Source organism: Exophiala xenobiotica (assembly GCF_000835505.1).
Source record: "Exophiala xenobiotica strain CBS 118157 unplaced genomic scaffold supercont1.1, whole genome shotgun sequence".
Lineage (NCBI taxonomy): Eukaryota > Fungi > Ascomycota > Eurotiomycetes > Chaetothyriales > Herpotrichiellaceae > Exophiala > Exophiala xenobiotica.
Window position 1 is genome coordinate 4,918,390 of NW_013562494.1, and position 27,246 is coordinate 4,945,635.

At 51.8% G+C, this 27,246-nt stretch overlaps 11 protein-coding genes across 11 annotated transcripts; 6 read left to right on the plus strand and 5 right to left on the minus strand.

Moving 5' to 3' along the window:
- Positions 1-177: 177 nt before the first annotated feature.
- PV05_01924 (uncharacterized protein) lies at positions 178-1,949 on the plus strand (the record flags this gene model as incomplete). The annotated part of the gene is made up of 3 exons (XM_013466983.1): positions 178-514; positions 618-959; positions 1,020-1,949. 3 exons carry the CDS (start codon positions 178-180, stop codon positions 1,865-1,867), a joined length of 1,527 nt encoding a protein of 508 aa, XP_013322437.1. The 3' UTR covers positions 1,868-1,949.
- A 341-nt stretch (positions 1,950-2,290) lies between these two features.
- Positions 2,291-3,539, plus strand: PV05_01925 (uncharacterized protein). The gene has a single exon (XM_013466984.1). It carries the CDS (start codon positions 2,405-2,407, stop codon positions 3,176-3,178), a length of 774 nt encoding a protein of 257 aa, XP_013322438.1. The 5' UTR covers positions 2,291-2,404; the 3' UTR covers positions 3,179-3,539.
- Positions 3,540-5,910: 2,371 nt separating this feature from the next.
- Positions 5,911-9,685, plus strand: PV05_01926 (uncharacterized protein). Its single transcript, XM_013466985.1, has one exon. The coding sequence runs from the start codon at positions 6,385-6,387 to the stop codon at positions 9,295-9,297; it is 2,913 nt and encodes a 970-aa protein (XP_013322439.1). The 5' UTR covers positions 5,911-6,384; the 3' UTR covers positions 9,298-9,685.
- Positions 9,686-10,276: 591 nt separating this feature from the next.
- On the plus strand, positions 10,277-12,659 carry PV05_01927 (uncharacterized protein). Its single transcript, XM_013466986.1, has 2 exons — positions 10,277-12,522; positions 12,576-12,659. Exon 1 carries the CDS (start codon positions 10,735-10,737, stop codon positions 12,463-12,465), a length of 1,731 nt encoding a protein of 576 aa, XP_013322440.1. The 5' UTR covers positions 10,277-10,734; the 3' UTR covers positions 12,466-12,522; positions 12,576-12,659.
- Positions 12,660-13,746: 1,087 nt separating this feature from the next.
- PV05_01928 (uncharacterized protein) lies at positions 13,747-16,226 on the plus strand. Its single transcript, XM_013466987.1, has 2 exons — positions 13,747-14,050; positions 14,128-16,226. The coding sequence occupies exons 1-2, from the start codon at positions 14,044-14,046 to the stop codon at positions 16,059-16,061; spliced, it is 1,941 nt and encodes a 646-aa protein (XP_013322441.1). The 5' UTR covers positions 13,747-14,043; the 3' UTR covers positions 16,062-16,226.
- Positions 16,227-16,459: 233 nt separating this feature from the next.
- PV05_01929 (uncharacterized protein) lies at positions 16,460-16,918 on the minus strand (the record flags this gene model as incomplete). Its single annotated transcript, XM_013466988.1, has 1 exon — positions 16,460-16,918. One exon carries the CDS (start codon positions 16,916-16,918, stop codon positions 16,460-16,462), a length of 459 nt encoding a protein of 152 aa, XP_013322442.1.
- Positions 16,919-18,174: 1,256 nt separating this feature from the next.
- On the minus strand, positions 18,175-18,606 carry PV05_01930 (uncharacterized protein; the record flags this gene model as incomplete). The annotated part of the gene is made up of 2 exons (XM_013466989.1): positions 18,175-18,469; positions 18,527-18,606. The coding sequence occupies 2 exons, from the start codon at positions 18,604-18,606 to the stop codon at positions 18,175-18,177; spliced, it is 375 nt and encodes a 124-aa protein (XP_013322443.1).
- A 1,481-nt stretch (positions 18,607-20,087) lies between these two features.
- Positions 20,088-21,045, minus strand: PV05_01931 (uncharacterized protein; the record flags this gene model as incomplete). The annotated part of the gene is made up of 2 exons (XM_013466990.1): positions 20,088-20,918; positions 20,971-21,045. 2 exons carry the CDS (start codon positions 21,043-21,045, stop codon positions 20,088-20,090), a joined length of 906 nt encoding a protein of 301 aa, XP_013322444.1.
- A 1,265-nt stretch (positions 21,046-22,310) lies between these two features.
- Positions 22,311-23,228, plus strand: PV05_01932 (uncharacterized protein; the record flags this gene model as incomplete). The annotated part of the gene is made up of 2 exons (XM_013466991.1): positions 22,311-22,593; positions 22,648-23,228. The coding sequence occupies 2 exons, from the start codon at positions 22,311-22,313 to the stop codon at positions 23,226-23,228; spliced, it is 864 nt and encodes a 287-aa protein (XP_013322445.1).
- Positions 23,229-23,301: 73 nt separating this feature from the next.
- On the minus strand, positions 23,302-24,296 carry PV05_01933 (uncharacterized protein; the record flags this gene model as incomplete). Its single annotated transcript, XM_013466992.1, has 3 exons — positions 23,302-23,527; positions 23,608-24,025; positions 24,078-24,296. The coding sequence occupies 3 exons, from the start codon at positions 24,294-24,296 to the stop codon at positions 23,406-23,408; spliced, it is 759 nt and encodes a 252-aa protein (XP_013322446.1). The 3' UTR covers positions 23,302-23,405.
- Positions 24,297-26,461: 2,165 nt separating this feature from the next.
- Positions 26,462-27,077, minus strand: PV05_01934 (uncharacterized protein; the record flags this gene model as incomplete). Its single annotated transcript, XM_013466993.1, has 2 exons — positions 26,462-26,970; positions 27,026-27,077. The coding sequence occupies 2 exons, from the start codon at positions 27,075-27,077 to the stop codon at positions 26,462-26,464; spliced, it is 561 nt and encodes a 186-aa protein (XP_013322447.1).
- Positions 27,078-27,246: the final 169 nt, after the last annotated feature.

The following is a 27,246-nucleotide window of genomic DNA, read 5'->3' on the forward strand; positions in this document are numbered from 1 at the left end:
TGCCGTCCTCAACCACTTCTGCTTCTCCGATACATTCTTCCGAACTGGAACCAATACTTAAATCGCTGGTAATTCTGGTAGACTGCGTGATTAATATTATAGATCCGATCCCTTTTTTCCTGCAAAAAATTTCCGGGACCCTAAACAAGTCATCTACCACTACGAGTCGTCAAAAGCATGTCTCTACATGCCGAACCCAAGGCAGAAGCCGACATGGGAGTTGATGAAAGTTATGTCTATGATGGTCAAGGCACCGAGGAAGATCCATTTGTGGTTGAATTTCGAGAAAACGATCCTGGCAACCCGATGAACTGGTCTCACTTCAGGAAATGCCTTATCACAGCCATTGCGACTTTGTCCGTCTTCGCCGTCACCCTTACGTCTTCAGCATACTCAGAGTCCTCCAACGAGGTTATGCGAGACTTTGATATCAGCTCCGAGGTCTTTGTACTGGGGGTTTCCCTCTATGTACTGGGGTTTGCCATCGGCCCAGCTTTATGGGGGCCTCTGGTAAGTACTTGTTAAGACCACTTTCCAGATCAACAGGCTAATGATTCCTGTTAGTGAGTCTCCTTTTACCAGGCATATGCAGATAGAACTGGAATGCTGACCGCCAGCGATGCTTCGAAGATCCGAACTCTATGGAAGACAGCTTCTCTGGATTGTCTCTCATATATCCATGGTGGCCTTCATCGGAGGTTCTGCCGGAAGTCAAAACATCACTACACTCCTCATATTGCGATTTCTTGCGGGCACCTTTGGAGGATCACCTCTTGTTAACTCCGGGGGCGCCATTGCGGATATGTTTTCTCCGGCTCAGAGAGGTCTTGCCATGGTGATTTACTGCGTCGCACCCTTTCTTGGGCCCGTTGTTGGCCCCGTGATGGGCGGGTTCATCTCCGAGAATGTTGGGTGGAGGTGGGTCCAAGGGGTGTGCTGTATTCTAGTAGGAATCATAGGTACTTTGGACATCATCTCTTCTTCCTGGAACATTGGCCAGTGCTGACCGGGAATGATAGGTATTCTGGGTTCCATTTTCGTCCCCGAGACATACGGACCAGTGCTGCTTATGAGGAGAGCAAACCACCTATCGAAAGCCGACGGCAAGATTTATATCAGCGTTCTTGAAAAAAGCCAGGGAAAGAAGAAACCTTCCGAAGTCTTCAAGAGAGCTCTAGTACGACCTTGGGTTTTACTTTTTCTGGAACCTATCGTGTTCGTAGCCTCGACCTACATGGCAATCATTTACGGCACAGTCTATCTTTTTATGGGTGCCATGCCTGTTGTCTACAACCAAGACCGGCAATGGAGCGAAGGGATCGGAGGCCTCGCATTCCTAGGTATTGCCGTTGGATTCCTACTGGGAGTGGTGTATTCCATCTACGACAATGATCGACGTTACATGAAGTTATTCTTGTCTCAGAAAGCTACCGCCGAAGCTCGATTGCCACCGGCCATCGTCGGTGCTATTGCCTTACCTGTCGGCATGTTCGCTTTTGCATGGACCAACTACCCCAGCATTCACTGGTCTGTTGGCATCATCCTCACGGCCCCCTTTGGTGCTGGCTGTGTCCTTGTCATCATGCCGCTTATCAACTATCTCATCGATTCCTACACCATCTACGCAGCCTCCGTTCTCGCGGCCGCAGCAATCTTCCGCGCCATCGTCGGTGCCGCGTTTCCACTTTTCAGCAACCAGATGTACCAAAATCTCCGGATCCACTGGGCGAGCTCCATACCAGCATTTCTGACATTGCTTTGCATGCCCTTCCCACTGATCATGCATCGCTACGGTGAGGCGCTGAGGATGAAATGTAAGTATTCTTTCGAAGCTGCTGAAATGATGAAAAAGATGCAGTCAAAATAAATGTTTCCCAGCCAAGATGAAGGCACTATTTTCCCCCGGGAAATGAGGCATCCCATTGAGTTGGAAGTGCACATAAGAGGAGTCGGTGTCTGAACGAGCACTACTACAGGTGATTTTGGTTGAGGAGAGCCGGTGTTGTGGGTTAATACGGAGTATGGTCTGATTTAAAGCTAAAGAGTCGGTTCAGTCGATGCTACTTTAGGATCCTCCTACCTTATAGATACATATTTTCGAAATCTGAGTCACTAACCGACCTGGGTCCCTAAAGGTCTACGGCCGGAGGTCTGATCATTACGGAGTAAGGGTTATGGGATATCAAAAGACGCACTAAGCCTTAAAGGGGTTCACTGATCTTGGCATCAGTCTGCGAGAGGCTAAAAGTTCCAGCTAGCCAGAGTCTCGACAGCAAAGAAATTTGTCCAACTCCAACTCCAAACCCAACGACAATGACTTCGCGGAGCTCGTAACGCTATCTCCTCTTCCTGCGCCCACCTTAACGATCTGTGTATATATCGTCTGGCCAAACAAAAGACAAATATGATCACGCGACAACCCCAAACCACCTCCTCCATCCTCACAACCCTCCTTCGACCATTAACATCTGCGTCAATTCCACAATCTTACATCTGCACACCATGCCGCCGTCAATTACACCGCGGTCTCCCTGAGAACGGCCGCGTTCCCCCTCCCACACCTTTCGTCCCGGACGTCCCTACATTCCTCAAACTCGTTGGCCGAGAGCTGTCAAAGCACGAGAGTAAAATTGGATCCTGGGAGGAACTGTTCACTTTGACATCACAACAACTAAAGGAGCGAGGCATCGATCCTCCTCGCACGCGGCGGTACCTGCTACGATGGCGAGAGAAGTTTCGAAAAGGAGACTACGGGATTGGTGGTGACTTGGATTATGTGCAGGACGGTGTTGCCGAGCTAAGAGTCGTTGAAGTGCCGAGTCTAAAGAAGGATGCACGCACAGGAGAGCCCGTGTCGGACGAAGTCAGTCTGAGCAGGACACCTGGGATGCAAAAGCTGATTGTCAATGTGCCGAACGGGTCGACGACTTACGCATTATTACCGGGCCAGACCACCGCGGACCTGAAGAAGCCTGCGGGATTCAAGCTGAAAAACGGATACATCATCAAGGGCAAGCAAGTGCATCCGATGAAGGGCACCTACGGCAGTGGAGCCATCCTGAAAGCGGTCGAGGGGCTCTGGGAGCATAAGAGAGGCCACAAGGTGCACGGTGGCGAGAGGAGAAGAGCGGAGACGCTGCACAAGATGAGGGTGGAAGAGAGCAAAAAGAACAGATAGCTAGGGTGTAGACCAGGTCACCTTGCTCTCTGATTGCTCATATGTACAATGTAATATTAGATGGGCAAACAAAACAACGGGGTTGAGTCTGTCTTGCTGGAAGACTGGTTCTATACAGAACTTCTAGTGTATAGCTTTAAGTAGCATGGCGAGCACAATGAGCTACGGCACTGCGGATCGAAGCATACCTTGGTCAGCACCATGGAGCCTTGCCGCCATGGTCAATTCCAGCCAGTAAACCAGATCGTAGAGGTGTCCAAGGATAGGTATGGAAAACTAGCCCACGCTCGATCTGTATTATTGCCGGAGATACTGTATAGTTACTAGAGTAGGCTCGATTATATCAGATGGATTGACTAAGACGAACGCAAATTAAGTCTGCGTCTCTGGTTATGATCGTCCAGTTTGCTCTCGGCATGCATGCATATTGCAGTACCATGGCGAGGGCGACGCATTGCAATCACCTGCGAGTGAAGGCTGCTTTTGTCAACAACTGCAGTCTGGGTGTTCTTGTCATTATTCAAAGCACTCCATTAAATTCCAAATAGCAACCCCTGTGGAGAAAAGGGTTATGCTCCTTTCAGTGCGCTATAGCCAGCGACCAGGTTCGACTTTCTGGGGAAGCAATGGCCATATCGATATCAAACAGTCCTAACATTCGCGCCGACATAGTCGACACACCAGGCCGAACCATGAACCTGGACATGGACAGATCAACCTCGAACCATGCTACACACTAGCTTTTGGTCTCACGGGACTCGAGGGACCCCCCTGAAATATGAAATCTCGGGAGTTTCGGCTCCGTCTCAGTCTTGTTCGCAAATCCCAAAACGACGGCACGCCGACGTCGGAACTTGACACAGCTGTGACTTGGTTGCTTGATTGGGTCTCTTACGATACGTGGTCGCGGGAGAGGTCGATCTTTGACGCGTGGCAGATGTGGACAGCTGGATATGCCGAACAAGCTGCATTTTGAGGCAGCGTCGTGAAAAGCTTCAACCACCATCACGCTAGCTGTCACCTAAGAAAACAAAACACCAATGAAGTTTTGTGTCGCTCAGTCATTGATATGACGGGTCTTGCCCAGTTGAAACTCAACATTCGTGTTCTGCTTCACTAACTTAGATTCTGAGCAGGAGGCTGCATAGCACTGCTCCTTGCAGCACTACGGCACTTGAGGGTGGTTGCCTGTGACGAAAGCATGGCACGCATGGCCATTTTGTGTAGCTCGAGATCGGCCTCATGCAGGGAAAGGTAGCATCATTATGAAGATGATTGGGAAGGACGAACAGCTGATCTTTCCTCTTTCTCGCTCATTGTTAGAGGGACCCCAAAGGAGAATTCTGGGTCCGCTGGCCGATTGACTCAAAGCAGACTTCGGGAGGGTATCGTAGATAACTTACATATTCAAGCTCTCCTATCGAAGTCGCCGGTCGATATCAATGTCCTCCATCCCCGGTTCGCAAGCTTTGATGGCGGAGCATACATGCAAGCCGCATGAAAGGACTAAAACTGGTGGCTCACGCAGTTTCCATCGCCCGATCAGGAGAATGGACAGTATCGAGGCTCTCTACGGAGTAACCAGCTCGCAACTGAGCACCACAGTCTCACGAAGCAGTGACTGGATGCTGAACAAGGTAAAGATTCAGCTTAGGACCGAGATGAGGTTGTTCTCGGTTCTGAAGCAGAGTCCTCCCTCTGTGAGTGATGGCTAACCAGCCAAGCGGATTGCCAGGGGTTATGTGGTCGGATGAAGCCTTAGATCGAAGCCTTCAGATTGGCGTTGACAGGGGTAGGGAAATTCTCCTTTCTGCTCGTGCCTGAAGGGCCAGCTCTTGACGTACTGAACCCCATCCGGGAGTTTATCACGAAATCCACTCGTCTTGGAGCCCCAACTCTTGCACTATACCTTCACGGAAAATTTGTGTATGAGCGTGATCAAAGGCGACAGACAGGGCGTACGTTCTGGGTTTCTCTTGGGGATACGGCTGCTTTCGTGTCTGGTCGGTTAAAAACATTTGTGGGTTGGTAGAGCGAAGGGTAGGCGACATAAGCGAAGGTCGAGAAGAAGTTGGGGAATGCGGTAGTTTCCACCACAGTGGGCTCCGTTGCTATTGCACTGACTTGACATGATGCAGATAGCCCAAGGTCGGACTGTTGCAGACTTGCGAACGGTGGGTTAGAGTCTTCGTTCTCAACATGTCGAGCACCTAGCGGTTGTGATGATCACCTGCGTGAAGATGAATTCCCAAGTGACAAAACAGGGCCCAAGGCCAATGAGCGTCGACATTGGAAATAATGCTGACCCTTGGGACACAGCGTGGAAAGTGGTTTGCAGAGCCTTTGGGTATAGCTGCCTCGATAAGTGGCTCCCAGGCACTGGTAGGGAGCATCCCTGGGAAAATGCAATTTGACACATTTTTGACGGGCGCCGCCCCCGCCAAGTCGGTGGCCTACCAGGAACCCGCAAGGACTCCCAGGCACCTCTTAGCCTGAGAAATGCCTGCGAAAATCCACTCCTCCCTCTGCAGAGTCCTCTCGGCCCTCCAATCTGCTTCTCCCAGTGCCTGCAGCTAGCCGGTGCGCTTGTGTCTTTTCATCCTATTCACGCCGCCGACGAGGATCACGACCAGGGTCCCAGATTCTTAGCGGCGACGCCGGCACGGTCCCTATCCAACTGCTTTCTGAATGGTGTGAACTGTGAATGCGTAGCAGACATCCTCCTGCGCCTTGTGCCTCCTTGCTTGTATCCCTCTTCAATTTTGGTGAAAATCACGTCCTCCTGGCAAACACTCGTATCGAGTTGCATTCCAAAGATCCTCCAAGACTTACCTTCCGAGAGGTCGCAAGCTTTCCGGTACATACCAGAGGATCGACACTCCACGTTGTGATGAGATGATCGCTGTTTCACCTCCTCAACTTCCTCTCGTGTCGCGACGCTCGACATGAGCATTGTTAAAGGTTCGGGCAGTCGCATCTTTAGCGGACTAAAGGCTCCAAAGTCGGAAAGAACAGACGGCGGACCTGGGTCTGTGCTTGAATAGTCTTCGGCAACACAATCAACTGGACGCCAGTCAAAGCGCCTCAGACTGCGAACCTTTTATCTCGTACAGGCAGCAAGAGTACTCTTTCAACACACGAACCCCGCATGAGCAGGCGAGAGATATCTTGACGAAACCAGCTGTATCACCAACATCACGGTCAGCATGTCTCTACCCGTACTCTCAGCGCGGCCTCTAGCCGACCCGCCGACGGGTGCGTTGCCTCCCATACCTATGACCACAAGCAAGACCCCGCGCAAGAGTCTTGGATCAACGCCGTCGCGGCTCAAAGCGCCCTCAAGACCATCACTCCTACCTACATCGCAACCTGTCGCCTCTAGTCCGGACCTTTCATCCACCAGAGGAGGCGACAAGTCCTCCGGCATACCCTCCGCCAAGTCAGTGCGTAAAGCTGTTAGCATCGGCTCGTTTCCTCAACCACCAAATGCGAGTTCGCGGCCGCCTACTTCGGCGTCGATGGCATCTACCAATTCAACGAGAAAGCGAGCCTCAAAATCACCAAGAGCAAGCACAGCTGGGGGCTTCCGCTCGTCACAGACTCCAAGTCTGCTGAATTCTGCTGGTGATGGAATGACAGTGTCTGCAAGAGCTGGAAAGAGAACATCCGACGCTCAATCCAGCGTGCACTCTCCTCCACAAAGCAGGAGCTCTTCGGCCAACGGCTCCTATTCCACCACCGCAACCACCATCGAGGACTGTGATGAGGACGGTCGAGGTCGTTCAAAAGATTTCGATGAAGCATTGGCTGATTCAAAGCGGAACTCTAAAGGAAAGGAATCGAAAGGGAATGTCCTCGTCAGCGTCCGTGTCCGACCAGATCCGGGCACCACAAACAATACCCAGTCTGAGGGAGAATGGATGGTGGATGGTCGAAGAAGCCTCGTCGCTTATCGGGGCAAGGAAGGCGGAGATTACCACTATGACAACGTCTTCACTACACATGACGACAATGCAAAAGTCTACGATGCAGGCGCCAAACGACTGGTGCGTCGAGTCATGGAAGGCTACCACGGGACCGTCTTCGCGTATGGCATGACAGGGACGGGCAAAACGTTCTCGATGCAAGGCACAATGACAAGCCCTGGTGTTATACCTCTCGCGATCACTGATATTTTCTCCTATATCAGAGAGACTCCACATCGAGAATTCCTCCTACGAGTCAGCTATCTTGAAATCTACAATGAGAAGATTCATGATCTACTGGCTGCGCCTGTAGGAGGTGGACCTGGCGCGCAGCAAGAGGAAATCAAATTGCGCGAAGACAGCAAACGGGGCGTTTACGCCACACCCTTGAAGGAGGAGATTGTGCAAAGCCCGACGCAACTGCTTCGTGTAATCCACAGAGGAGACACCGCACGGCGGACAGGAAGCACTCAGTACAATTCCCGAAGCTCGCGTAGTCACGCGGTGGTACAGATCGTCGTGGAGAGTCGAGAACGAGTTCCTGGCTCCGGAGCGATGCATGAGCATGGCAAGCGAGTAGCGATGCTTCCTGGTGGTGTACGAGTGTCAACCCTTAGCTTGATTGACCTGGCTGGCTCGGAAAGGGCAGCTGAAGATAAGGAACGGCGTGCTGAAGGAGCGCACATCAACAAGTCCTTGCTTACCCTTGGCACAGTTATTGCTAAGCTGTCAGGGAACAAGGACAAGAATGGGAATCCCACCGACAAAGATGGAAAACACCTGCCATACAGAGACAGCAAACTGACCCGCCTCCTGCAGCCGGCACTGTCTGGAAATTCTTTGGTGTCTATCCTGTGCACGATCCAGATTGGAGCGGGTCTCACCGTAGCCGGGAACAACCATACAGGAGAAACTCTCAATACCCTCAAATTTGCCGCTCGAGCAAAGAACAACATTGTCAGTCATGCCAAGAAGGCCGCAGAAGAAGTGGGCAGTGGTGTCAACTCGGGTCTCCTTGAGCGGTACCGAACCGAAATTCAGAGCCTTCGAGCTCAACTCGAAGGGCAGCAGAAATCAGCGGCTGAGAAGGAAGAAAGACAACTGGAAAAGGAAGCTGAGCAACGGCATGAAGAACAAATGCTAGAGATGCAGCTTGCGAGGACCGCTCTGAAAGAGCGTATTGAACATCTTAACCGCTTGATCTTGTGCTCGAAATCTACAGGCGTCAATAGCGGCACTGTATCAGCATTAGGGATGCACTCTCGGCTCTCTGGAGGTACCGAATTTGCTGGTTCCCGCTCTGTGCGATCATCAGCTAGTCAGTCTACTCTGGGTGTCGGCCCGAGCCTGAAGCGTCACCCTTCTGCAGCATCGTTGAGCAACGTGCAATCAGCGTCTGCCCACTTGTCATTCCCAGGCATACCGGATGAAGATGAAGATGCTGGAGGGGACTACGGCGACGGCAGGGCAACGCTCCAGGCACAAGTTCGGGCCTTGCAAGCAGATCTTCAAGACAAGACTCGGTATATTTCAACCTTGGAAAGGAGGCTGCTGCAAGCCCGGCGGTCGAGCCATTCCCGAGTATCCATGGCTTTTAACAAAAGCCCTGGCGACGACGGTGACGTGCTAAGAAAGCTGGAGGAGAAGGATGCCATGATCGCCGACCTGCAGAAGACAGTCTCAGCGCTTCGCTCGGCCGTGCGCAAGCGTGAGATAGCAGAGTTGACGCCAGAAATGTCGTCGAGTGAATTCAAGCAGCATCGAAATGAAGAGGGCCATCAAAGCACAAACAGCAATACGAGCTCGCAATTGGGCAGCATTTCGATTCCAAGTCAGCAAGGCTCAAATGGCCCGCGCTCACCTTTGACGACCAGTCCAATGACACTGCTCTCCCCACAGAAGCCCATGGACAAGAAGAAGAAAACCGTTGACGAAATGTCCAAGATGCTTGATGAGATGATCCGCGACAAGGTCGAAAACGGAAAACTGACCAAAGGACGATCAGCGTCAGCACGAGTGCCGACACGATCTTCTTCACAACGACATTCGCGAAGAACTTCGAGTGCCGGTTTCACCGGAGGTCCTGCTATGGGCACTTTGGTAGCTTCCTTGCGCGAGCGAGATTCGGTGCTCGAAGTGACAGACCCCATTTAAAGGCGGTCTCTGATCGATTTCATTCATTTGCCCAAATTACGAGTGACGACGTGCCAGTCTTGATTTTGTTTATTTCAATCGATAGCCAGTGATGAACTGGCAGGCCCGACAGGACGACATTAATGTGGATTAAGGATGGTCGCTTTGGTGGCCTCCTCGATGGGGTTTTCTTTGGCGGAAATTGATTGATTTTCAGGAGCTTCGACAGCATTTCCCTTTTTTGTTTTGATGCACCAGAGACCGGAAGATGATGGACGACATCAGGTTATATACCCCGATAGAAGTGTTTTAGTAGCAAGTGTATAGGTATTTTGGGGCAGCGGGACTGGCAACGGTCCTTGATCGAGTCCTTTTGTTTGATTGTTCACTCACTGATCAACGACTGAATGTTTCCACCTCTTGTCCTCTTATATTTATATTTGTCTATCACTCTGTCCAGTTGCAGTGATTTAGATTTCCGTCAATGACCTCATATGAGCTCCGTGCTGCTCGTACCCGAGGCGCACGGAAAACCAGGGGTCGACCCGGTTTGATCTACATACGAGGTATCCGTACTCCGTACTATGTACTCCGTACCAGCTTCAACATGCTGTCGGTGTTTCAGGTTCTGGACCAACTGCAACCTTTGAATCCATCATCTTCTGCTTTTCCCCGCCGCCTCCCGAACTTGTGGCCCTTTTCTCAGAGATCTTATTTTCTTTCTAGACGCTCGGTTGGCTGTTGACAGGACAGCCGGTGATGTTCTCTAACCAAACTTGCATGCCCAGTCTGATTGACAGCTTCCTCTTCCGCTTTTCACTTGCTCGTTCCGTCTATGATGATGAAGGTGACGGCGCCTGGCACTGTACAAATCCATCTAGGGTCGAGGCTAGTGGTTACCTCTATTCCGGATACCCGCAAGTGGCACAACGTCTCAACATCTCCGGTTCCCTTCAGTTGTGGACCGAATCCTTGAAGTTATCTTTCCCGCAAATTTTCAATCTTGCCCAGCACTTCTTCTCCGTCATGTTTCCGGATTGGTTTTTCGATGATCGTGTTGTATGATCACAACTACGACTCTTCGGACCAAAACTGTCACGATTTGTCCCTTTCCTTACGCCCTCTTTCGACCCTTTTGACCGCCTTTAGCACCTTCGAGCCTCGATCTCTTCTGCTTTGGGGTCTCTACTCACGTCCATTCTTTCACGGCCTATTTTCTCAAGCATTTACAAGCCTACCTAGAGAATGTTATAGGATACCAAAGCATCATATTGCATATTTCGGAGTTTCATACGACGGTTTGGGCTTTGGCAAGTCCGTGCTGGCCACGTTACTCGCCTTTGAAGAATTCATCTCAATCATTGGTTTTGCTTGCTCTCTTTACGCATCGGACTTGGGTTTCCAGTCGCAAACTCCTGTCATCACAATCCAACCTCAATGCAGTCCATCAACCACTGAATGACTCTTTTACGGCCACAACAAAGCCATGACGACCGCCCACGCCAGAAAATGCTTCTCTCCAGTCGAGCAAGTCCTCCCAAGCCGCTAAAGGTCGTGGAATCCGACCGGTATCTCTCGATCAAAAGCCTACTCCCTCAAACACCCATCCCATCGCCCTCATTACCGTCCATCCTTCCACGCCACGGCAAGAAACCGCCCAAGCTTAACTCACGAAAGATAGTTCGGGGGATCATATACCTCTCCATCGTTATCGGCTTGTACTACCTTCTTGCCCCCAGCAAACGGAAAATCCGGAACCTTGCAGACGTAACCTTTCTGTCGTCCTTGGGTAAGACTTACGAGATCGTGGAGGCTGCCGAACTGCCCGACCATCCGACACCACTGGCCCTGACGGACAGTCAGGGTAAGCATCACTGGACGATCTGGATACCGCAAAAACACGGATTCCCTCTGCACGGTACCGACTATGCGGACATATGTTCACAGGTCGAAGAGGTCGCCAGACATGTCGCTGGTCGGCCCCAATCCGAAGACAGCGTCGATGAGTACCACGATGCTGATCCGCATTACATCGATGTTGCAGAAGCCGAAGCCAGGCATTTCCTGCCGGAGCAGATCGCATCGAGCCCCTTGCCGGGTGAGCAACGATTACCCATCTGTCAGAAAAGCCTGACATATGTACTGGACGCGACAGATGCGGGCCTAGGCTCGGCACTGTTGGGGATGTGGGTGTCGTACAGTCTAGCGCAGCGAGAGGGGCGGGCTTTCTTTATCGACGACACGAACTTTCCCTACGGGAACTATAGTACTTTCTTCACGTCGAGACCTAGGGCAACGTGCAGACCGCCACCTACGAGTCAGCGCGTACCGTGTCCCCATCAGGCGAAGCACTTGGTTGTATCGGCGGCAACATCGACGTGGACTTTCGGAGCGGCATTTCATCGTACCTACACGGAGAGAGAGGTCTTTGATATGGCGAGGCAGGGGTACGATGCGTTGTTCAGGCTCAACAGAGAGGATGACGAGTACGTGTCAAGCCTGGCGAGAAAGTTGCGTCAGGGCGAGCATGGCAGCGAAGAGAATGGACTTGTGGGGATACATATTCGACGAGGCGATTGCCATCCGTTCGAATTTGCCTATCAGAGGGGTTATCTGCCGCCCGAGAGGTATATGGATAGCGCCAGAAGTTTGGTCGGTCAGGCGTTGGAAGAACGCTGGAAAGTGCTTCTTGCGAGTGATGATGCCGATATGTTTGACCACGTCGAGTTGAGCGGAGCGATGAGGGCACAGACGCGTATTTCGTTGGCGAGTAAGAAGCAGCTTGCGAGTGGAGGGTTAGGGTGGGAAGGAGGGTTCTTCAAGGACGTCTTCTGGGGGCTGGGGCTGCCTGAGCATGTAAAGGAACAAAAGAGGGCAGGCAGTCCGAGACCGACGAAGGCTAGGCCAGATGAAGGGAGCGAGATCGGGAAAGGGAACGGGGTCATTCAGGGACATGACAGGAATTACAGGACGAGTCCGACCAGCGAAGCATTGCAGCTTAGAGAGTTGCTAGGACGGGCATACCTACTTGATCTGGCCATGCTGGCAAGGAGTGACAAAGTGGTCTGCGGAGTGTCGAGTAATGCGTGCAGAATATTGGCTGTTATGCTGGGCTGGGAAAGGGCATTTGAAAATGAAGACTGGAAGAACGTCGATGGGAATTATGGATGGAGGTTCCTCGACTATTAAGAGGCGATCTAGGACTGTGAGGGAGTCTCGATCCATTGAAGCCCTGATGGAGAAGAAGTGAGCCCCCTGTGAGTGCTGCACATCCAACATATCTGACATATCCAAAAAAGGATCTTGCAAGGAACATAATCGACTCAGTGGTTATGTTCACCGCAGTCACAAACACACCTGCTCAATGTGATATCCCATGACAGCTACCCATGCTGTACTTTCCCTGCTTGTGCCCAGTACTGAACCGCTTTCTTCGGTGTAGGGTTTGGAAGTGAATCTCATTCTTATGGCGCAATGAGTGATGTTGAGTTGAGGTTCGAAGTGCCCTTTCATCATGAGCCCTATGATTCCGCCCTGAATCTCACAAGAGTTCTCGGTACTGTCGGCGGTATTCAGCTCGAGCTAAACGGATGTGCTCAGCAGCGCATGTCGTGCAGCGATCGACGTCTTCTCGCGGTCGTTTTCCAAGGAGCCAGTCAAAGGCTCGCAGGCATTGTCCAGTTTGCCTGAATCTCATGCAGCGTCTGCGACAGAAGACTTTTTCGTGTGGCAGATCACAGACTATGCACATTTCGTAGACATACTGTACGTAACACATCTTTCTGGTCGGGAGGGTTCGCGCGGTCGGGGCTGGTGGCGTGCAGGGTGGATTTTTTCGAGATCAGTTGTAATGGAGAGAGGAGACAGAAGACAGGAGACAGGCGAGTGGGAGACGAGAATTTCAATACGATATTTCTTTTTTCGAGATGCTCAAAGAAGTAAGATGCAGTGAAGCGAGGTGGTTGAAATGAAGGCGGTCTTAAGTTCGACCAAGCTGCGGTGTCGAGGTCAGTGAATCATGACTTCCTTTGTCCTGCCTCCCTTGTCCAACTTCCTCTGCCTTGGCTTCAATCCATGGCAGGTTGTCTGAGACGTCTCAATCCACCTACGATGTCTTCATGAAGTGCGCGCGATCCCGCCAGGAAGGACGAAGGATGCGGCTTGATTGTTTCTGCACATGACTTTCCTTTGATTGCAAGGGCGGGTGCAGTCCAGTCATCCGATTGAGTGAATTCTCGACATTCTCGCTGTCATCTCAGCCTGCACCAGCCTCACATTTTGATGCACCAGGCTCGCTTCTATAATTCTTTGCGGTTCCTCTCGTACGAAGGGCGCCTGTTGGAATAGGGGCTTTGATATCAGGCATTTGGGGTCACTTGCGCCAATGCTTATGACCAGACTAGGTGAATCCTTCCTGGAGGCGCTCTTCTTTGACTCAACATCGTCGTCTTTGACCGTCCTGCTCATATTGGATGGTGACTTGTGAGCTTGGTTGCATCTTATCGAAGCCATCGATATCCGGTCACTGATGATTGGTGGAACGAACTACCTCGGCCTGTTCTCTAAAAGATACGGAGAAGTCGAACAAGTATCCGTACTTGCTAGACAACACACAGACATCCCTCCGCCGTCCGCTAGACGATATGAGGGTCAATGGCCGACGGCCGGCCTAATTAATATATGCGATCGGGTGCCTACACGCCATGTCCAGAGTCATCACCCTCTTCTCGAAGGCAGCCTGTTGACAACCTGTGAGAGCGTTTGATCATGGACGGTGAGTTTCCGCGCTGAGACATCAACACGAGGCAGCTGTCTGCAGGGTCCAAGTTGGCTAACTCCCTTGTCAACCAGCTTCGACCGCCCTCTCGATCCCTGCTGCCCTCGCCGGCCTAGCCTACTTGAATGCGCGATGGAGAATTTCTCCCGACTGGCATATCGTCAGGAATCTTTCTATAGCTCAACGATCCTACAACAAGCGAATTCAAGCGGATCGAACCAATTCCTTCTACATCATCGAAGAACATGCCAACAATCCAAAGGTGGCGGACAAGTTGTTCCTCATCTACCAGGGAAAGAGTTATACATTCAAGCAGACATATACCACCGTCCTACGTTATGCAGGATGGTTGCACTCGGTTCACAAAGTGGTGCCGGGAGAGATCATTGCCATCGATTTCATGAACTGTCCGCAGTTCATCTTCCTCACCCTGGCAATATGGTCGTTGGGAGCCTTGCCCGCCTTCATCAACTACAACCTGACGTCGAAACCCTTTATCCATAGCATCAAGACATCGACAGCGAGACTTTTGATCGTTGACCCGGAGATTGAATCAAAAGTGCTGACTCCGGAGGCGAAGCAAGCTTTCGCTGCATCCGACTTTCGCAACAATGCATTCCCCTTGGAAGTAGCTGTTCTGACGAATGGCTTGCAATCATCTCTAGATTATTTTCCTCCTTATCGAGCGCCCGACTCCGCTCGCGCAGGCGCAATCGGCCGCTCACCTTGTGTACTGATATTCACTTCGGGAACGACAGGCCTTCCGAAAGCCGCCATTGTACCTTGGGATCGAACAGGCTGGGGTTCGTCTTTCGTTGCCAGATGGATCGAACTCCGTCCAGTGACACACTCCAACCCAGACAGATACTACACCGCCATGCCGCTATATCACTCCTCAGCCTTTCAACTGGGCTTCCACCTTTGTCTCATCTCGGGATCGACTCTGGTACTGAGCCACCGATTTTCAGCCACCAAGTTTTGGGACGAGGTTGTCAGCGCCGGAGCAACCAAAATCCAGTACGTGGGTGAGACTCTACGGTATCTGCTTGCCGTTCCACCTCAACCTGATGATCGCACGAAGCATAAGGTGCGTCTCGCGTTTGGTAACGGATGCAGACCAGACGTGTGGGACAAGTTCTGCAATCGATTCGGGGTCGAGACCATCGCGGAATTCTATGGAGCCACAGAAGGTATTTCCGCAAGCTTCAACTTGTCGCGCAACACCTTCTCATCAGGTGCAATTGGCCAATTTGGGCTGATTCTGCAGACCCTTGCGTATCTCAGGCAGTCCATCGTCGAAGTCGACTGGGAGACGGAAAGTCCACGCCGTGATCCCAAGACGGGTTTCTGCATCAAAGTCCCGCGAGGCGAACCAGGCGAGCTACTGTACAAGATCGAAGATCCAAAGGACGTCGGCGCCAAGTTCACGGGCTACTTCAATAACAAGGAAGCCAGCGACTCCAAAATTCTACGTGATGTACACAAGAAGGGCGATGCATATTTCCGCAGTGGAGATGTCGTAAAGTTTGACAAAGAGGGCCTTCTTTGGTTCTGTGACAGGATAGGTGATACGTTTCGCTGGCGCAGCGAGAACGTCTCCACGGCCGAAGTGGCCCAGGTCCTTGGGCTGCATCCCCATGTTCTTGAGGCCAATGTTTATGGCGTGGCAATTCCGAACCATGAAGGACGAGCCGGATGTGCGGCGATTCTTCTGAAAAATGTCACGGCCATTGATAGTCCCGTGGATGAGACCTTACTGGAAAGTCTGGCTACGTACGCGCGGAACAGCCTTCCCAAGTATGCAGTTCCAGTGTTCCTGCGGGTCGTGACGAGTGTGATGGCGACGGGGAATAATAAGCAGCAGAAACATGTGCTGCGGCTGGAAGGTGTGGCTCCGGAAAAAGTCGGTGGTGAGAAGATATTCTATCTAAGGCCTGATGCGGATAGATATGAGCCTTTCAACGGAGTGGAATGGGAGGTTCTGAAGGCTGGGAAGGTGAAACTATGATATGATTGTGATGGACTGCAATATGCCCTTGGTTCATGGCATCATTGGTGACATTTTGTGCCGATCTACATCGCGTAGGGGGAACGAATACTTTCGGTTGTGTATACTTGAAGACAGAATGAGATGGATGGGCGTCCGGTAGAATGATACCAGACTTGACTCTTGCTTCCGGACGTAACTACTGCTGGGCTTTTATCAAGTGCCGAGCATTTTCGCGTCAACAACGAGTGGCAATCAAGCAGCAGGCAACATGGTGATCGAGGCGAACTGGAAATTCGATTTCGTCCGGCTGTCATCCTTCTGCAACACGGTGCAGCTCAACCGAGCCGTCAATGGCTCATGTGAAGACTACTACTCGTAGTACCTAGGCACTCTAGGTGCCTGGTAAGGCCAAGGGTTCAGAGACACTGCCCCGGATAGGGAGTATCGCTCGCCCCCGCCTTCCAGTTATCATTCCTACCATCCCAGTATTCGATCTTGAACTTGCTCAAGTCGAGGCCGGGTTGGGGCTGGTCCAGGGTCAAGATGTTGAGGGTCATGAAGTCGTGGGTTTGGCCCTCGAACTCGTAGCGGCCCGTGGACCAGACGTGGATGCCGCATTTGTCGCAGAAGTACTTGTGCACGTCCTTGGAACGCATCTGGTAGTCCTTGACTTGCGAGGCGGACTCGGGCGAGAGGAGCGTAAAGTCTGACGGCCGAGCGAGGCGCATGCTGGTGTAGCCTTGCTTGAGGCAGATGGTGCAGTTGCAGCGTGATGCGACGGGAGGCTCAGTCTCGGAGATGGAGAGCTCGGCTTTGTATTTGATGAAGCCGCAGTGGCAGGAGCCTGTGAAGGTGGTCCCAGCGGAGTCGGACATTGTTAGGTAGGTAGTAGTTGCCTTGTTTCGAACTTGTAGAATGATGATGATACTGCGGTTTCAGTACCGGTTAATGGGTGACTTTCAACTTTGTGCTTCTGAACCGCGAGCTTTATGCTTGTCGAGTGCTGTCAAGACATGGCAGCCCTTGACGTTGCCAAGAGTGTCTGTATGAGGTATGGTACAAGGCAGCAATGGGGCTAGCGCGTGGTTGCCTGCAGTACCTACCTAGGTGTCCGTAGGATGTGCTCGTACTACTCGCAATGTAGGTACGTATCCGACCCGGACAATAGGTGAGTATTCCGTAGCCATTTCTGGCCTTGTTCGACCTCCAACAGGGATAACCAGCTGCAAAGGTGAAGCATCGACATGAAGATAGAAAGGCATCGGATGAGTATTGGCATTGGGAGTCGAATACCTTAGTTCAGGACGGTGGACGGCTTGACGGCCAACGGCAGAGAAGGTGCGCCTCGGCTGAGTTGCCTGGTTCGCTCCCGTTATTGAGCCAAGGTGAGACGGTCTGGTCAACAACTGAGGGACATGTCGGGCGATATTTAGTACTTAAGCAAGACCGACGCTCGTCAAACCGAGGCTTGATGTTGAGAGCGTACGGCAAAGGCACAGGTCAAGAAGCCCGTGCTGTAGGCAGTAGCTGGATCGACATTGGGGTTCGATAATATGACCCGACTCATCTTTACCCCGGCGCAATGTCAAGAGCCCAGAGCAGTTTTGCGATGCCGATAAACAAGTTGCGCTCCGCCAGGTGGATGCCGGGACAGATACGACGGTCAGAGCCTTAAACGTAGTGGTCACGGGCCTCCTCGTCAGAGCCGGCGAACAAGGTCGGCGCCAGCTCCGTGTGACCCTTGAAGTGGTCGGTGTCGAAGGTATCGTGGTTGGGGAACCTGTTTTCATCGTGGTGCAAACCCCATGCATTCAGGAGAATCATGGCCCCTTTTGGGCAATAGCATGCCGTTATCAAGTCATCTGCATATCGTTTTACTCTTTGTTAGGTCAACTGGGCACCCGGAAACACTTCTCACCTTCTGCCACAGTATGGGGAAACGCCATGGGAACGACAGGTCTCCATCGATTGGCTTCCTTGACGATCGCCGCTACGTACGGCAACCTTGCGTAGTCTTTCCACATGCCCAAAAATCGTTCCGGAACCCAGTGGAGAAAAGGGTAGATATCCACAGGAGGTGTGTTGCCCACTTCGTTGATCTCAGACAGGTGGTCCAATACCTCGTAAAGCCTCAGCGTGCTTCGGCTTTTTGGATTTTGACGTAGTAGCTTTCAACTCGTGATTTCATGAAGTGCTGATGGGCAAGTTTGCGGAAATTTCTCCAGAGGTTACCATAGTGCATGACGAGCATGTGGCAACTGCCGCTGACTAGGTCGTTGAGGTATGATTGCGGCCGGTTACTGTATATCGAGCTCTTCTTATCGAGAAGTTGCTTCACCAGGCGCCGATCTGTGAGCACAACGGCAGTGCCGGTGCCCAGTTTGAGGGAGTATATCCCGCCATACTCGTGTGCCCATTTCGTAAATCTACAGTAGTTTGTCAGTTATAGATATAGACACAGGAGCAACCCGTGCTGGACTAACTCGAGATGTGCGCCTTTGGTGGGCATGAGATGAAGATTTCCAAGGATAGGGATGGTAGACGGACCTGATCCAGTTATCATGGTCCGGCAATCAGTTTCAGATTGTTTGGAGTTCGAAGCTGGATTATAACCCTACCTGGAGGCAGGTGCTTTTTTCTCGCACCAACATAAAGATACGGTGTAGATTGCGGTGGCGGCCAACGTGGTTGTTACGAGAATCCATGTTGGGCTGATCATTTCGGCGGCAAGCATGTTGGCTCGGACTGGATGATTAAGTCGTAGGGTCACGGATTCAGCTAAGTGCTCACGTGAAAGGATGGAATGAATCAAAAGTGTGAGTTCCGAGTCGATCGAGTTTTATTGATGTAGACAATTTGAGGTCTTTGCTGACACGTATATAGATTCAAAATACTCCTCCATCTTCCTCTGGGTTTCTTCTCGAGAGGTGATAGTTAACCCCATGATCATGATTCGGCAACCTCTTTCACCTTAGTATGGCTCCTGCCGCTGGTAGATAAAGAGCTGTTCGGGATACACTTGCGGTACTTCTGGACTTTGTTATCATAGGTCAGCACTTGTTGTCGTGGTTCGATATGGCGGGGTCTCCACGACGGGCTGGAGCCTGGTTCCATATCAGTAGGGAACGCGGGGGATCCATCGTATCCTCTGGGTGCTGATGATGCTTGGCCATGTACTATACTACGTCCAGAAGGCACTAGGATCGTTAGCAGAAATCGGCCCATCCAACGAATGCAGCGAGATTCCAACCTGATCATGTCAACCTAATCCCGGCCAATGCTAAGTCACCATCAAAGCGCCGTGTACTCTTCCCGCTCCATGGCAGTCTCCCGAAGACTGAATGGAGTTGAACAAGAGCGGAATGGACTTTGTCGGAAATGCAGCGTTGGAGCGACTGTGGCCCAGAGAACGGTTTTCGGACATTAGATATCAGAAAGTAGGACTAGTATCTTCGTTCCACCTGGTAGCTGGTCGGAGAACTCTGCTGATGTCAGTGCCACTGACTCGGTGCTCAAGTGTCGAAAGGACCAATACCTTCGGATTCTCAGTGATGGCGTACATCAACCGTGACTATTTCTCAGACGCAGTCCTCAGGAGGTAGATTGGCCTCCAAATATACATTTCGTCGTAACCGTGGCATGCGGGTTGACGCCATAGCACGAGTGATTGGCCGGTATTCCCGACCTCCTATACAGCAAGCAGGAGCGACGGTGTCAGACTGAAATGTTTATATTTGCCTTATATTCGTCGACCAACCTGCAAGTTCCTTCAACATCAACCAGGTCTGACTTTCCTTCTTTGCTGGCTGGTATCAGGTCTTGGCAATCCCTCGGGAGACGTAATTCTGGGACTGCTATGCCTTGGTCTCCAGAACGCCGTCCGTCCTCAAAGCAATAACCTCTCCAGTTCCCCTGACTCCGCCTGTGATACATTTCGTTACGTACACCAAGCAACGACATGCCTTATGCAAACACCCAACCAGACCCCGCTGCCGCTGTGCAGCCAAAGTGCCTCCCTTCTTGCGTCATGCTACAGTGCTGTGACTACCCTGCACTGCCGTTGGGAACCGCTGCAGTCTCATCGACTGTTGGGAGATGCGGAGGCCTGGGTGCAGCATGTCCGCGGAGACTTCCACTTGATCGATGTCGCAGCATGCCCATGAGTCGGACCGCTTTTTTCAGTTGACTAGGACCCGTATTGTGCACTCCCCTCGGACCCCTACTGCGCACTGCCTTGTCCTGAGCCACAGCAGCTGCAACAGCATGCATGACATCGCTGCCAATGATGAGATCGTGGCCGATATTCTCGCGTACCACATAGAATGTGGTACTCAGGAGGACGCTGGGAGAACTGTCGAGATACCAAAGAAGTGGAACTATACCGACCGCAACGAAACTTTCGCCCCGTACATCCACCAGCGTCATCCGGGACATATGCTCTGGATGCAGGTTGGATTTACTCGTATAGCTTTTCCTCAGCCTCGTTAACGTCTTTTCAGGTATTATGCTGAAGTCGGCTCCGCTGTCGAACTTGGGTGTGAGACACTTTGTTACAGTCTGTCCGCTGGTGGCCCTTGCTGCCTCTTGAACCGATGAACTTTCTGGATGGGATTCGGAACAGGTGCTTGAAGGCCGCTCATTAAGTAAGGAGGATTCCCCTAGCGGAGCTTGTTCATCGCCGTAAATGACGGCCTGATTGAGGCACCGCTTGAATGCGTCCGAGAAGAAATTTGCGCGCATCTCATGAACAAACCGGTCGACCTCGATGCTCTCGATGCCGTCAAACCAGATTATGGGGCGCTGGACGATAGGCACAACAAGTCTCCCTTGCCCCGGCGAATCACTTTCACTGATATTGTCTGAGGGAGTTTGCGGCTAATGGAAGGTAAGCGAATTCCCGCGGCATGGTCAATTCCTGCCTACTCACGTTATGTGGGACTCTCAAGGGCCATCCCAATCGCTGATGTACCCAGCGCCTTTTGTAACCGGGCTTCGAATTCATGGAAACTAGGCTGGAAACGCTATGGGGTCTTCAGCTTGGCCGGTACTTGGACCAATTTGATGTCCTCAGGTCTCTCTCCAACTACTCTTCAGGCAAAAAGTGTGACGACTCACAGCATGAGCGATTTGAAAAGAGTCTGCGATGTTTCCGGTAAAATCTCGTTCGATCCCACGTATCCAGTCAAACAGGCGAAATTCCCAGAGAGAGGGGAATGGCTCAATTACTGGATTATATCGCAGCGAGATTGGCCTCGACAGGCGACTAAGTGAATATGGGAAGAGAGACTCGGCGGTCGAGTGGACCGATGTTCTGTAGAATACCCAACAACAGCGTCAGCATTCTCGAAGGAGATATCTACAAGGTGTTTCCAAGGGGTGTGGCGCATTCGATTGTGGCAGTGTCAGCGATTTCATGTCAAGGCTTGTGAAAACGCATGCTCCGTTCACCCTACTACGCATCATGGTGGATACTTTGGCATACTTCCACAAGCCCAAAGCCAGGGAGGTTCTGCTGCACAGCCTCAACCGAACGGGCACTCAGGACGCTGGTGTGAATGAAATCTGCGAGGCCTTGACGGCTGTCGAGTTTGGATGTGCTTCTACCGGAGCACGGGCGTTAGGGACAGCGTGTGAGGCATTTCCAGAGCTGCAGATTTTAGTGCAGCCGCTGCACGATTGCCCAATACCTCAGCCTGCCGGCACTCTTACTATGGCTATAGTGGTTTGTCGGTTGTCCATCAACAACGCTACAGCGTCAAGAGCAACCACGCAAGAATCGTATGGTGCTCCAATTAACACCGTACTATCAACAGCCCAGCAGTTATTGAGGATTCTGGGTGCCTGGGTCAGCCGGACAAGGCGCGCGTTGACGGTAAGGCTATCATTTATGGAAGTGGAATGTGGCGGTGAAATGCACAGGGGTTCCCCCCCCGAGCTTTCACATCAGGCTGGACTCGAAGTTTGACAAGGCGAAATACTTGCCGCCCCACGGATCCTGCGTTCAGGAGTCATTCCCGGCCAAGAAAAGCAGGCATTTCTCGCATGTTACGGATCGGACAGCACAAAGAGAGTGAATAGTCATCGACCCAATCGTCCCTCGAGGAAAAGTGAGCCTGGCTGTGGTAAGAAGCTCCCCGAGCTGGCTTAGCCTGCATCCTGTCTGCCTTTCGATGCCCCTCGGGAGCGTGCAGCACGGATTTTGGCTTTGGCTTTTGTATGCTTTCTCCTGCTAATCAGTAGTGCCTGGACAGGACTAAAGAGGCCACCATGGCTGGTTACGACGAGCTTTCAGAACTAATCGGGTCGCGCCCCGACCTGGCCATCTTTCGACGATTTGGCCCTTTGGCGGCACAGGTACTCCTTCGTATCCAAGCCGAGCTGCTCGAACTGGACGATGATCTAAAGGCGTTGAGAAGTATTGAGCTACAGAAGCCGGGCATTTGTGAGCAGGCACAATCTTGGGAGAAGGTGAATGAGGCAGTCAACTCGGGTCAACGGAGTCTGCGGAAAGAGACTATTACCAAAGCTGAGGAGACTTTGACACGATACTGTAATGTCCTGGGATTCTGAGGTTGCAGAGTATGCCTGATTCGAGACGTTGCAGATGATTTCGCCTCGCGTGCCGCAGCTGTCATGAAGTTGAGCGGACCTGACGAGTGTGACATCGATTTCCTTCGAGGCTGGCTTGAGGATGAGAAGTGCGGCAACAACTTTTTGCAGTACCACGGGACATCTGAAGCGACGGCGTGGAAGCGAGAGTGTTCTGATGATCTCATGGCGCTCAACAAGAGACCTGATCGGTTTGCAGCATGGGTGTCCAATGTTTTGCTACCGATATACCACACCCGACTGGGCAATCGGTGGCACAAACGCACAGCTCCCAGCAACCTCGGTCCCATCTATCGTTATGACGACAACAAGTTCGCGGTCCTGGGAGATATCATTTGCACTATTCTCTCGGTGGTGATACCATCCTTGTCAATCTTTGTCCTATACTACGTGAGTAACATGTTAGTCCGGCTGCTTTTGATTCTCGGGTTCAGTTCACTGCTGTCGCTGGTCATGGGACTCATCTCACAGGGTAAACGCTATGAGATCTTCACGGCGACTACTGCTTTTGCTGCTGTCCAAGTTGCTTTTGTAGGAGGTGTTACGGTGGTCTCCAATGCACAATGTATTAACTAGCATCTCATCCATGCCAAACATAAGGTGTAAGCAACCCAGGATAGGGAGCAATCTGACAATGACAACAACTTAAGGCCTGCTTGAAACGAGAGACAAGACGCCCCTCCGTGAGATCAACAGTTTTCATGGAAACACACAAGGCAGCGCCAGTGGCGGATACATTCCCAATTTGCTCCTTTACTTGGGCTCCTTAACAATGTCTTGGAACTTCTTTTCCTTCTTCAGACGTGCTGCCTCTGCGGCTTTCTCCTGGGTCTGCTTGGCATCTTCGTTGTTACTTGTTTGTCTGTCCTTCTCTTCTGCTTGCCCGTTAGCTATGTCCTTGTCATCTCCGTCGTCAAACGCCACAAATGTGGAGGTGGAACGAAGGGGCACATACCCTGAGTCTTGGTGGACAGGTGGTAAACAGGCTTGAAGCCGGGCCGCGATGACCTGAGATCGGTAGAGTCATACCGTTCGGGAACAAGTAAGTCGAACATGCCCTTGGGAGCTGTATTCCCCTGCTCACTCTTCTGGGCGTGCAACTTTGATGAGATATACACAGTGTTGTCTCTGGTGGAGTCGTGAAGGGCCCATCGCCAGCTTACGGTGAGGGCATGTCCACAAACGTGCGTTGTTCCCTCATCGTCGGTGATTTCACGCTGATTGACCTTTATCCATTTGTCAGGGTTGCCCCCAACGAGTTTCAGTGCGAGCCGCTTCGAGATAACCATTTTTGCAACGGTTCGGTCCCGCTTGATCTCTTGCATGCTGACCTCTTGCCATGCAGTCGCGTTGTCTGCTCCGATGTAGATGCACTAGCAATGTCAGTTCTAGCAACATATAGAGTAAACGAAGGAGAGGTCATACCATTTCTTGATCGGGCCTAGGATAGGCTTGTCCAGTGCTGCCAAATATTGTGCGACGGCTCTTGTGACAACACGGAATGATGCCCACGATCACGTTTGAGGATCTGGAAATAAAATCTCGAACTGGAGTCCGTGACAATGGGGACTCTGATATTCGCTGCCCACGTTTCTCATATAGAGCCGGCCACTTTGGAGGAAGCGGATACTTGGATGGACACATGGTTGCTATATCACATCAGGATGCGGAGTGCTCCCTTGCCAGGCTTTATGGTATCCCGCGAAATTGTGACTGCCTTTTGCTCCTATAGGCAGCGCCTCATGTGTCTCGCTACCCAACGATGGCTCCAATGGAATGGTATCAATGGTTGAAGGGCCTGGAAAGATAGTGAAGTTGCGGCTCGAACGATCAAGGGGATATGCACGAAACTCTCGCATGGGCAAAGGCTTCTGATATCAATTCGTTACAACATCCTTGAAGTACAATGCATCTCAGCCTATCGACATACCCTGCAGTGTAGTGTGCCGTCTGCCCTGCTTAAGAATGGCATTTCTCAGCCTTACCAGCCCCCACGAGGAATTTAGACCCGAAGAACGAGCCAACACGGCTCTCTTACCGTCAGTGCGACAATCATGACGATATTTGAGAGCCATTTTCCAGTACTCCGCAAGGGTGTAACTGTTCGATAACGCTTTATATTGCTGCTTTCTCAAGGCGGGCCGAAATGGAATTCGAAGCAGAGGCCTTCATACGAACTGAAACCCCGGTTGTTGCAGATGACACACCCTGCACGAGGAACGTCAGCCGTTTCTTCAAAGGCATCATGGAGTAAATAGAGGGTGGCTGACAATGCTGTTGATTTGTCTCAATAAATCACTACGAGCTCTGGGTTCACGAAGACGTCTCACCGGTTTCATACTGACCCTATCATCTAAGCGAGGGGTGGTCCTGATTCCAGTCCGACCCCTCATATGCCGGACTGCAGCCGGTCTGCGGGCCAACTGCACCTCCGGACGGAGTGACAGTGAACGATCCCTGCGTTGCACCTGCCACCGAGCCAGAATAGTTCCAGCCGCACATGCTCGAGCGTCCGGCGTGGTACATGTCGTCACCAAATCTCTGAGACAGCGGCATGTTTCAATGTGGCAGGTCCTTGAGCTGCACACACGGAATAGCCGTAAGACTGGGAGGCGACCCCAAGAGGCATTCCTGCACCGTGCTTCGGATATGCCAGCCATCTACCTGCAATAATATTACTAGTGTCGAAATCGGACCACATGATGCATTGGCGGCCGAGACGTCTACGTGGATTTGCCTTATTAACCAAGCATGTTGCCAAAGCTATATGCAGGGCAACCTTCAGGAAACCGTCGCCTTCTGACGCTCCAATCCCATCTGGGTTGTAGCGGTCAGGCAATCAATCTTCTCATCACTGTTACACTGAAATCCACAATGAACATGAACTTGAACTGCTTCGACCCTCAAGAAATATTCGGATCCAATTGAAAATGTAAGTGTAACTTGCAACTTCGGCCTGTCAGGCGCCCTAAAAAGATTTGTGCGACGTAAACAGCCTGATCATGCGCTCGGGCAGGTGATGGTCTTGACGGCGTATGAGCAAGGCCATCATCCTAGCCTTTGCGCTGAGAAAGCGAAGACAGGGAAGCCAATGCCTCTACGGAGTATCTGCGCTCGCACAGAGGCCATGGCCGTCCTTGTGATCGACACCAATCCAGCGAGCTTTCAAAAGAACGGCCCTGCGGCGCGGTATCATAGAGCCTCAACATTCAGAGTGCTGACACCACTCCAAGTTTGCTCACGGAGCCTTTGACTCCGCGCTCAATCATGTCCGCTTGGCACTCAGCCGTCCTCGTCGCAGTCCGATCGTGCCAGCCATCGGCAAATGGGTTACATTGATGGTCTGATCTAAGCTCGTCTCTGCAAGAGCTTGAGTTTCCCCTCCGTCAAAATTTAGCCCAGCTCGCTGCCTGCCTTTCCGCTGGAAGGCCAGTTGCTGGGCAAGTTCTGAATTGATCCTCTAAGAACCCAAGAGCCTGACGGGCGGATATTCTTCCCCGTCGCTCTAAGGCCAAGATTTCGTCTGAGAACTCTATGGTACCTTTTAACACGGAGAGATGAATTCGCAGGAACTGAGCAAGATTATATGTAAGCACAGAACAGTGAGATCAGATTGTTAGCTACGGAGTACAGGCAGAACATGGAGCAGTGCGGTGGTACACGTGACCCGTCGTCAGGGGGTAGTCAGCCTTGTCTCCTTGGAACACTGGCCCCTCTGCCTCGCCGGCCTTCCACTTCCTCTCGTCGTTGACAGTTTTGTCCACACCTACAGCAATTCTCGCTAGCAATACCACCGGGATAACATTCTCTCAGTTGCTGCGACTGCCATTACCACCATAGCCCTGCAGCGCCTGCCAACGCATCACCATTTGACCATACGACAGCTTCCGAGTACCCGAGGCTAGCTTCTCTTTCTCCTGCAAATAATTCTTCTTCAAGATCCAAAAACGTCGCATCGTTTGGTATTCGAAGCGGAGTCTCGCTCGGCTCTCAACATACTGTCGCAATCTATCTTTGTCATTTTCACCCATAGCAAGCTGCAGCGAGTATGAGACCACTTTGAGCCGCAGCGTCGCACATCGTTCTTCCAGTCGGCGTTCGAATTGGCATAGCCAAACTTTGCCCTTTTTTAGAGGTAAGATTTCGAAGCGGTCGTCGGGTTTCAAGCCGTGAGCAGCGTTTGCCTCGTGGTAGAGTTTCAAGCTAGTTTCTTTTTCGGAGTTTCGGATGCTCGCGTGCTGTGCATCTGAGATAAGAGGCTCAAGCGCTGGGTCGACGAGAGCCGCAATTTCCTGATCTAGGATCTGCACTCGCATGGCTGTTCTGATTTTAGTTCCAGGTTCGACCAAGCTTGCTCCATGGATCCAACCTACCCTCAGACTGGGCCTTGGTGTTTGCGGGATCGCCTCTAGCTGGCGCTGCCATTGTGAGTTTCGGTGTGCAATCAGTGAACGGGTGGACGGAAAAGAAAGGGTGTTGGCGGATGACAATGGAAAAGGAAAGGAAAGAGGGTAGGTATAGATCGATGGCCGAGGGTATCGAGGCGTGGCTTTCACCGCAAGCCAGGTGATCGCGATAGTGAAGTCACGGGGAG

Excerpts from the sequence above, each read along its gene's own strand:
- PV05_01925 (XM_013466984.1), top strand. The coding sequence starts at position 2,405 with ATGATCACGCGACAACCCCAAACCACCTCCTCCATCCTCACAACCCTC.
- PV05_01926 (XM_013466985.1), top strand. The coding sequence starts at position 6,385 with ATGTCTCTACCCGTACTCTCAGCGCGGCCTCTAGCCGACCCGCCGACG.
- PV05_01927 (XM_013466986.1), top strand. The coding sequence starts at position 10,735 with ATGACTCTTTTACGGCCACAACAAAGCCATGACGACCGCCCACGCCAG.